Raw genomic sequence first — 9,948 nt, forward strand, 5'->3', positions numbered from 1 at the left:
GTACTAACAAAAAGGCTTATCATATCCAAAAGAATACAGTACAAGCAGTGGATCAAAGGTGACTCGAGTACGATAGATAGATTAATGGCCATTAACATTTGTCGATAAAGGGTGAGAAAGTACACCCAACATGTTCGGGCTGTACAATGTGTGTAACATTTCTTTTCCATTTTTTGGGAAGTATTATAATGCACTTAGTGAGTTGTGTGACCTGAAAGCATACGAAGCACATGTAATATGCCAGTACCTTTGGAAAGATTGAATTCTAGTAACAAGAAAATGAAATCTATGTCGATCTATGCACTTGTCAAAGTGTTGAACCTTCAAAATTCCGAATCAACAGCAGCATATTATGTTGGATGTCGATGTCGCAAATCATCAGGGAACATGTCCACCTCCTGTATAATCTCTATGTAGTGTTATTCATTCTCTATAATCTACAATTATCAAAACGATGATGAAAGAGATATTATTGTGTTAACGGCCCCAGTGTTACCTTATGCTCAATTGATTACCAACTTTAGTGATTATTTCCCCCAGGGAAGCGTTTTCTCCTTTCTCAAATGCCTCGCCTACAAGAAAATGGCATTTAGATGTATTTACACGATGGCAGGGACAGATGGAGATATAGAATTGGTAGACCAAAAAAGATGCGATGGAACTTCCGTACTGATATTATGAAACTTACCTCGTGCTCCGGTTGGAAAGAATTGAATCTGTTTTCTTTTGAGCCCTTGTTAAAAAAAGAACAATTATATGAATAACACAGAAAAATCGAAAGTTTACAAGTGCTAAGAAGAAAATAGGGCTATAATACCAGGGCAATCTTTGTAGATGTAAAGGAAGGCCGAGGAGACTTCATCTGAGATCCATTGCTTGGTTGTAGCTCAGATGTAAGAGATAGCTGGCAGATAGAATAGACGCACAAAACCCCACAAAATATCAAACACATCAAATGTTGATTGGAAATTAAAAAAACAAAAAGTGCATATTAAGCATAAATGAGACATTTATTAAGGTTCACCTTGCTAAAATGGTCGACGGGTGGATTTTGTGAAACACTCTTTTTGGTTTGGAAATTAAATTCCTGTATGGTAGACAAAACACAATATCATCTCAAACAGTTCAGCAAACAATCAATATGTATAGAAAGAGGAAAGAACTTCCATGCCATACTATTGGCAATGTAGTTTCCCTTTTTATATTTTGAAACACACCAATATGACCTTTGCTGAAAAATATCTGCATAAGGAATTAGATTCTCAATAGATCGGACACGTTGATAACTAGCTCAAGCTTTTAAATAAACAATACATTGATGCAATTTATTCTCTTTACCTTCCTATTTAAAGGACGAGCTTTGAAGTTGTACTTTGTGTCACAAACATCCTGGCTAGTGGCATCCATGACACTTGGTCTAAGGAATAAAAAACAAAAAGAAGAGGAAAAAAAATCCAAGATCACTCCTTTATCAGATTCAATACAAAATTAAAACTAAGAAATACAAAGGGGGACACATAAAAAAGAATTAGCACAAGCATATGATGCTATATCTATATATCATAAATTCTGCATAAAACCGGTCTCTAGTTAATTCAATTTTAAAAGCATTTACCTTCTGGCTTCTCTAGTTCCATTGCCATTAGCAGAAATTGTACAAGGTTTTTCAAGCCCCTGCAATGACAAGTTTTCAAGATATCCAGATATGAAAAAGTTCAAAATAAGACAAATAAAAATATCAGTGGTTACCTTATCAGCAGCATTCGTATGTATTGATGAGGAGGATACAGCTGATGACAGTTGCACCGCCCTTTCCAATGTCTTAAGGTGAAATTCCTAAAGAGCAATGGGAAAGAAATCAATGCTACATATGGAGGGCAAGAGACCTCATTTTTCTAAAATTACATTGCATTTGATGCTTCCACAAAATGCCATCAATTCAGGAAAATAAAAAAACCGCATTTTTTTACTTACTTGAAACTCTGGCAACTTTGGAACACTCTTTTTTGAAACAGGCAATGAAGGACCCTCGAGATTCTGCAAATTGTGAACATATTTGAGAGGATAGAAGAACAATAAAATCAGCTTTGGAGAAAGTCCCTTTTGTAACATCACAAGTACCAACTTTTCTATTCAATGGGCGTGCTTTGAATCTATGTGAGACACATGTAACAAATGCTTCCTCTGTACAATTCTTAGGCCTGAAATGAAGACAATATTGCACCAGCAGCTTGTTAATGATACTCTTACTTTTCGCCTCAATGTATAAAAGATAGTGGACCTGAACTAACCGTATTCTTTGAGCCCTATGAGCTGTTTCAAGCTCGGGTTCCCTTGGAATGGTAAGCCTTAGCCTGGTATTGATGGCATTTCTATCTTTGGTACCTTCCTGCAACCAAAAAGAAAAGCTCAGAATGTCTCAGATGCAACACAGGTTAAAATCCAATCGCATTCCCAAAATCTAAGCATGATTCAGGGGTATACTTTTTTAGGTGCCTTGTGGACCAAAGTTGCTCGCTGCTTCACTTCATCAACCTACCATGAATAACAAATGTTAGTCCAAATTAGAAGTTTATTCAATAAACATGCAACCGAACCATAGTAGTAAAATGATAACTTCACATCCCATAAGAGGACCTCGTGGTAACATGCACTCATTTTCGTTGCCAATTTGAGAACATTAAAAGGGGCAAGGTTCTTCAACAATATAAAACTAGTTTTTTATTATAATTTAAACCAAATAAATTTAATACAAATAGCTTCCATAACAAATTCAGCAGTATAAGCAACCATAGTGAGAGTATGGGAATTTTCACAACTCATGTACCTTACGCAAGAGACCTCCTTCTAGCTTCTGCCTCTTTGCAGCTTGACTTTCAATCACAGAAGAATTACCTAGGCTTCTGCTACTGTTTGCCGTATGTTGCTTCTGAAATCTACAATAGGAAGCCAAATACCACCAGGAGACAGGCATTTGATTATAGAAGTTTTCACACAAGCATATCTACTTATTGACACTAGGATGTTTTTACATTACAAGGAATATGAAGCTGAAAGTAATCATTTTCAAGAGGTAAGATACCTGGTTTGTGAGACTACAAAAATTGGGTTTTGAGGGGGAGGGAGGTTCAAATTTCCATTACTTACCTGGATGTACCAGCTTGAGGGGGACAATTTTGTTTGGCTAACTGGCTAGCAGTAGGTTTCATAAGAGTTGAGCTCCTTTGCATAGGTTTTGCACTCTTAGATTTAGCTTTTAACTTATCACGGGATAAGTGATTGTAAGTTGTCAAGTCTGGGAAAGGGAACAGAAAAAAGTGAAGTGAGCAAAAGTATAGGAAGTAATGTTGGAATTAATGATTAAAAAAATCATAAAACTTGAGAGAAGGCAAAAATGATAACAATGAGAAAGCAACATCACTGAAGAGAGAGGCAAGAGAACTAAAAACTGCTTTGCAAAATTGTCTTGGTCACCTGTAGCTAATTGAAATGATTGATTCAGAGCATTTTGTAAAATTTTCTGTATATTGGCGGTGATCCCTCTGTTAGTTGCTTCATTTCCTAAAAAAAAAAGTATTGTCAGTCCAGCACAATTTCCAGGATTTCAAAAGGACATCCCTTTTTAAACCATTTTTCTTACTGATCCCCACTATCAATGGTTTAACCAGAAACTCTAAAACAGACGACACTGGAACACAAGCTTCACACAATCAGATGCACAAACTTGCCTCAAAGCTCTTTTCCGAACCAAGTTCCACGGCTCCTTAATACAAGGCAAACTAAAGTATTCGGCTTTAAAATTTAAATAGATAGCCAGTTAAAAGAAATAAAAGCACCAAACATTGTCAACTGTACCTTCGTTAATGGCACCCACAGCTGAAAATTCCAAGGCCATTAAATTTTCGGGTTCACTTTCACGTAGTGTACTAGTATCTTCTTCAACACATTTTGGCGACGTAGTCACAATTTCCAGGAGATTTTCCTCTCTCGTAACCAACTTTTTCACAAAAGCTTCAAACCAAAAGAAAGTAGAGAAATGTCAATCGTTGATATTAAAACTCTATTTTTAAGAAAGTTTAAATATTTCAACGGCATATTTTCTTTAGTCAAACAAGAAGAAAAGACAATGACAGAATAAAATAAAATACTGGTGAAATAATTCTTGCTTCAAGCAACCATTATTAAGTAAAAGAGAAACTGACGAGAAGGAGGATAAGTCGGCGCCGATTCGAACCAAAGCTCAGCTTCTCCGGCCTCCTCCGGCGATTCCTCGCGCGTGAAATCAAAGAACCGAACCGCATCGAACTCGTAATCAAGATCGATCTCTCTTACCTCGAATACTGGCTCTATCTCCATCTCTATATCTTCTTCCATCACTTTTACCGGACTCTCTCTCCGAAACTCACTCCTTCTCAGTCCACAATCCCCGCTCTAACTTCTACTGAACTAACCAGAACTAAACTCCGCCGCCATTTCCACCGAAAATTTGAAACTGGCTTTCACTTAGATACCCTAGAAATCTTGGAAACGGCGATGTCGAGCTGATTACGGCGAAGACTACGGTTGAGCCAACTTTACTGTAGCATTCCAAGCAAAATAAATAAATAAATATAAGGCTGCCTAATAAATTTTGACGAAAGTATCCCTACTCTTTTATGTAATTTGAGAGGGTTGAACGTTGTGGAGAGGGTAAAAGAGTGAAGTGCATTTGAATATTTTTATCTTATCCTTGAAATGAGAAGCATTGCTATCGGGCTTCGAGCACAGCGGTTTCGGGTGGTGAGATACTGTCGACGAAACTGAAATTTCGGCGCTGGTAGTGTTTACCCTTGGGGTTTGATTATAATTGCGAGATTACCCCTAATGGTTTTATTCGTTTGTCAGGAAGGAAAGGAGAGGGGCCTTCGGATACATTGTTTTCAAAATCGGACCGGTTATCGAATCGGTCATGTTATCGATTCACTGATTCAACTGGTCGGAAAAAACCGGACGACGTCATAATAATTTAAAAAATTAAATAAAAATACTAAAAATATTTAATAAAAAATAATTTTTTATATCACAAGTCATATTTAAAGCAAATCATAACATATATAAATTAAAAATCATAAAATCAAGTGAAACAAAATGATTCAAATTAACTACAACATAATATTTAAGGTAAAACATATTAAATAATAAATATAATTATATAACTATAATTAAAAAATAAATTTGAGAGTAAAAAATTCATAACAAAATGATATTGTTTAGTTTAATTTTTTTTTAAAAACAATCCTACATGGTTAAGAAACATAGAAGAGCATCCCAAAAGTTTAAAGAGAAAAAATTTGAGAACAAAACAATCTCACATTGCTAAGAAACATAGAAGAGCATCACAACTAACTTCTATAAATAATAGAAATAATTTGGCATTCAAAATCATGGAGCCTTTTGGTGAGCATTGAGTGAACTATTCTTTCACTTCAATCAAGCTCGAATTTTAGGCTTCAATTGAGTTTCTAATTTTTTTTTTAGTTCAAGCCTTTTTGAGTTCAAGATTCAATATTATATTTCGAGTTCGAGTTGAACTTGATAATTTTTAACTTGTGAGTTTGAGTGGAGTTAAGCTTACTTTTAAAGTTTTCAAGTTTGAGTCGAGCTCAGCAATACTCGAGTTCGACTTGGCTCGTTTAACAAACGACGTTTGGTTTAATTTTTGTAAAAAAAAAATACAAAATTTCCGATTTTTTCGGTTTTTAGCCGGTTCGGTTCGAACGGTTCAACGGTTCTGGCCGATTCACTAATAACGGTTCTGGCCGATTCACTAGTAACGGTTCAACCGATTTAAATTGAACCGGACTAGACAACGATTCCCGATTGAACCGATCGATCCGATTCGATTTTCAAAACAGAGCTCGGATACGAATTCAAATGTGGAGGACTAAAGTTTTGAAGGATAGAAAGGGTATTCAAAGATTGATAAGAGAAAAGTCTAAATTTCACTTAATAATTTTGTTTTAGCGTCTAGTTCTAAGGTTCTGATTATCCTGAATTGATCTAAATAACATATTTGGCTTCATTTGGTGATTTTTTAGTAGATATTTTTTACATATAAAAAAAATTAAACTTGAGATTTTATTTAAGCGATATTAAACTGCTTAATATTTAATTCAATCTCGTAAGTAAAATTTCACTTAATATTTTTAAGTTATAGTATAATTATAATAAAAAAACAAAGCATTTGTTATGATCGGAATTAATAGTTTTGGGTAAATTATATGTTTAATACTTAAATTATCAATTTTAGTCTGTTTTAGTATCTAAACTTTATTTTTTTTCAAAATCATACCTAAAGTTTAGTTTTTGTTTCATTTTAGTACCCGTTAAAAACTTAACGTTAAGTTTTGAAAAAAATTAAAAAATTAAGGTACTAAAACGAATTAAAACTTATAGTGTAGGTACTAAATGCGTTAATTTTTTAACAGTGTAGTACTAAAATGAAACAAAAACAAAACGCTATGGATTATTTAAAAAAAAGTTTAAGTACTAAAATGGACTAAAATCGATAGTTTAAGTATAAAATGCTAGTTTACCTTAGTTTCCTTTATATAAATCCTAAATCAACAAAGATAAGCAACATAATAACCCGATCAAATATACTTATTCAATTAGAATTAATAGTTACATTACTTAATTGAAATACGCCATAATAATAATTTTTTAATTTATGGAATTAAATTTTTAAAAATATATATTTTAAATATTTGGTGTGTTCATCCAAAAAAAATAAAATAGTAAAATAAATTCTTCTGAAAAAAATGAAGAACATTTTTAAAATTAATTTCATCGAATAACTAATAAAGAAGTTTAGAGCATTAAAGATAGCATTTTTAGAATTTTTTAAAACAATTTTAAATTAATTTAAAAAAAATACTTAAATTATTGAAAATAAAACAAATGAATAAGTGAGTGAGTAAATGTGTAATTTATCATAATAAAAATTAAGGGTATATTACATGTTTAATATCTAAATTATCAGTTTTGTTTTGTTCTAGTACCTAAACTTTCATTTTTTAAAATCATACTTAAAATTTAGTTTTGTTTTATTTTAGTACCCTCGTTCAAAATTTAACATTAACTTTTGAGAAATTGAAAGTTTTGATACTAAAATGGATCAAAATTGATAGTTTAAGTACTAAACGTGTTAAGTTTTTAATGGTGGGTACAAAATGAAACAAAAACTAAATGTTAGGTATGGTTTTTAAAAAAATATATAGTTTAGGTACTATATTTTTTAAAAAGGCGGGTTCAAGATGTAAAATTTCTAAATAACATTTTGAAACCAAATGAGGATTCGAGTTGAAAACCTGAAAAGGCGACTTGAATATTGAATGGTGCAACAATGACATAAGAGGCGATCTTAAGCTCTTGATGAAGCACCGCACATCCTAAAGACGTTCTTGAGATTATGGAATCAATAAATATCTCTATGAGATGAGTATAACATCAATTTCTCCAAGTTAATGAACGCTCAAAGAGACATATATGCTGGACCAACCTGAGAAACATCACTTTACCATAATCAACCTACACTTTAAATCAGCCAATAATTTTGACATTTGCCATAGGACTATGATTTATTGATTTTAGAGTATAGTTGATTTATTTGATATTCATTAAACTCATGTTTTATGGTTTGATTCAATTGTGAACCTGTAATGAGCAATACTTTACAAAATTCTTTCATTATTCGATAAAGAAAGGAGGAAATTTTTTTTCAAACAAAACAGTCTCAAATGAGAAAGGTTATTGAAGCAAATTGTTGTCTATTATATCTTTTTTGTAGAAAAAGAATAAACGAGGTTAGAATGATGAAGCATTTCACATTCTTGAAAGCAAGTGATCCCAAAAGCCATAAACCTGGAGAACTGAACTTGTAGCGCTCTCTTGTGACATTAGCAACGACCAATCAGGAAGAAAATGATTGTAGCAACAACAAGAAAAATATTTAAACTACTGAACAACATTGCTGTATAATGACACCACAATGAGAGCATTCAAGATTAACAGATTTGTGCACGGATAGATCCATGAGTACCCTCAATGGACCATACCTAAAATTTAGTTTTGTTTTATTTTAGTACCCTCGTTCAAAATTTAATATAAACTTTTGAGAAAAATTGAATGTTTGGGTACTAAAATGGATCCAAATTGATTGTGTAGTTACTAAATGCATTAAGTTTTTAATGGTGGGTACTAAAATAAAATAATAACTAAACGTTAGGTATAATTTTAAAAAATTATAGCTTAGGTACTATATGCACAGTTTACCCAAAAATCAGTTCAAAACATTAGGTGAAATTCAAATGTTTATAATTCAGTGATCAAAACTGTATATTACCTAAAATCCAGTGAGCAGTGAGCTAATTTAATATTCAATGCTGCTGTGGTGTCCTGTCACATCCGGGTTTACATAGGATTCTCTTCCACATTTCCCCAAACACACACATGTGAAAACAGAAGAGGACAAACGTTCATGGTTTCTTGCATTATACCAATTCACGTCTCACCTCAATTCAACCATTTGCCTCATTTTGGTTCCATTTTCCCTTTTTATTGGGTTGAAACCATAATCACCGTTCTCGAGGTAATGAATGTTACTTGAACCGTCCAGTTGGAGGAACTTTACATTATTAAGATAATTTAAATGTTTCGATATGTTATTTGATTTTTAATATTAGATTTAATAAAAAAAAAAGTGTTTCAATGTTATATCAAAATAAAATTTAGTGTTTAAATATTTTTCATTAAAAATAAGTGTATATCATTTTCTCTATTATATTTTTAAGTATTTATCATTAAATTTTAATTTTTTTATAATAAAAATATTATTAAAAAAAAAGTTGGGTCTCACCTCACCTCTCACCCTGTCTCCCCCTCCCCTTCCCCAGTCTGATAAAATGGTGGAAAACAAATAGCTACAACACCCTGTTTCAATTACAAGTTGTTTAATACAATCAGGTTCATCCAGGAAAAACTCAACTGGATTGTGGTTCGATAAGGCCCATTGAGCCAAAGTATGAGCAACTCTATTAGCGTCCCTACTCACATAAAACACCTTTAGTGAAGGGATATCAGATAACACTCGCCTAGCCTCATTGAGCAACAATCCAATTGTAGAGAAATCCTGACTCTTTTTCTTGCTCTGATTCGACAACCTGTAAACTATCGAGATGGCATCGCCTTCAATAATAGCATTTTTCCACCCATTCTCTGAAGCAAATCGAATACCCTCAGTGAACGCAAGTGCTTCGGTAGACTCCGCCGTAAACGGTGGGACAATCTTCCTTGCCATACCCCCTACCACCATCCCATGCGCATCTCTAGCAACAACTCCAAAAGCCGCTGTGCGAGAAGATTTGCAAAAAGCCCCATCCACATTAATTTTAACCTCATCTCTATTCGGCTTACTCCAATTGCGCGATCTACTAATCTGCATCACCTCACAAGAATCACCAATTGGATTAATAGCGATCTTATAATCCCCAATAAGATTGGAAGAATTAACAATAATTTCTCTGTCCGATTGAAAATCCCCATCATGGACCAATTTGTTACGCCTATTCCAGATATTCCAAAGCAAAGCAAGAAACAAATCAAATCCTTCAGCAAGCAACACCGACCGGGCGAAAGACAGCCATCTGATACAGGAATCACCGCTCCACTCAACCACCGCTTGAGGAAGCCCCGATAAATTGAGTACCATCTTTGATTTGGGACAATCTTTAAGAGCGTGTAACGCCGATTCAACCACTCTATTACACAGCGGACACAAGCCTTCCCCCAATTTTGCTTGCTTAATTCTTAGCCCTGAAGGAATCGCTTCATGACACAATCTCCACCCGAAAATTTTTATTTTTGGGAGAACTTTCGCCCTGGCCACCTCATTCCAAATCCCTTCCGCAA

The 9,948-nt window shown here is 33.7% G+C and overlaps 1 protein-coding gene across 2 annotated transcripts; it reads right to left on the bottom strand.

Annotated features, from left to right (window-relative positions):
• Window positions 1–310: 310 nt before the first annotated feature.
• Window positions 311–4,592, bottom strand: LOC120173293 (protein TPX2-like). Of its 2 annotated transcripts, XM_039180498.1 has the most exons (18): window positions 4,203–4,592; window positions 3,856–4,011; window positions 3,475–3,561; window positions 3,148–3,295; window positions 2,828–2,936; window positions 2,485–2,535; window positions 2,292–2,389; window positions 2,126–2,201; window positions 1,975–2,037; window positions 1,750–1,836; window positions 1,616–1,674; window positions 1,339–1,417; window positions 1,177–1,242; window positions 1,025–1,087; window positions 818–904; window positions 689–733; window positions 497–572; window positions 311–398 (listed from the first exon to the last, which is right to left on the bottom strand). In XM_039180498.1, the coding sequence occupies exons 1-17, from the start codon at window positions 4,372–4,374 to the stop codon at window positions 528–530; spliced, it is 1,491 nt and encodes a 496-aa protein (XP_039036429.1). In that variant the 5' UTR covers window positions 4,375–4,592; the 3' UTR covers window positions 311–398; window positions 497–527. The 2 variants fall into 2 exon arrangements, with proteins under 2 accessions (XP_039036429.1, XP_039036428.1); XM_039180497.1 differs by having other exon boundaries at window positions 390–572.
• Window positions 4,593–9,948: the final 5,356 nt, after the last annotated feature.

The sequence above is a fragment of the Hibiscus syriacus genome, unplaced genomic scaffold (assembly GCF_006381635.1).
Source record: "Hibiscus syriacus cultivar Baekdansim isolate YM2019G1 unplaced genomic scaffold, ASM638163v2 tig00111942_pilon, whole genome shotgun sequence".
In the NCBI taxonomy this organism is placed as follows: domain Eukaryota; kingdom Viridiplantae; phylum Streptophyta; class Magnoliopsida; order Malvales; family Malvaceae; genus Hibiscus; species Hibiscus syriacus.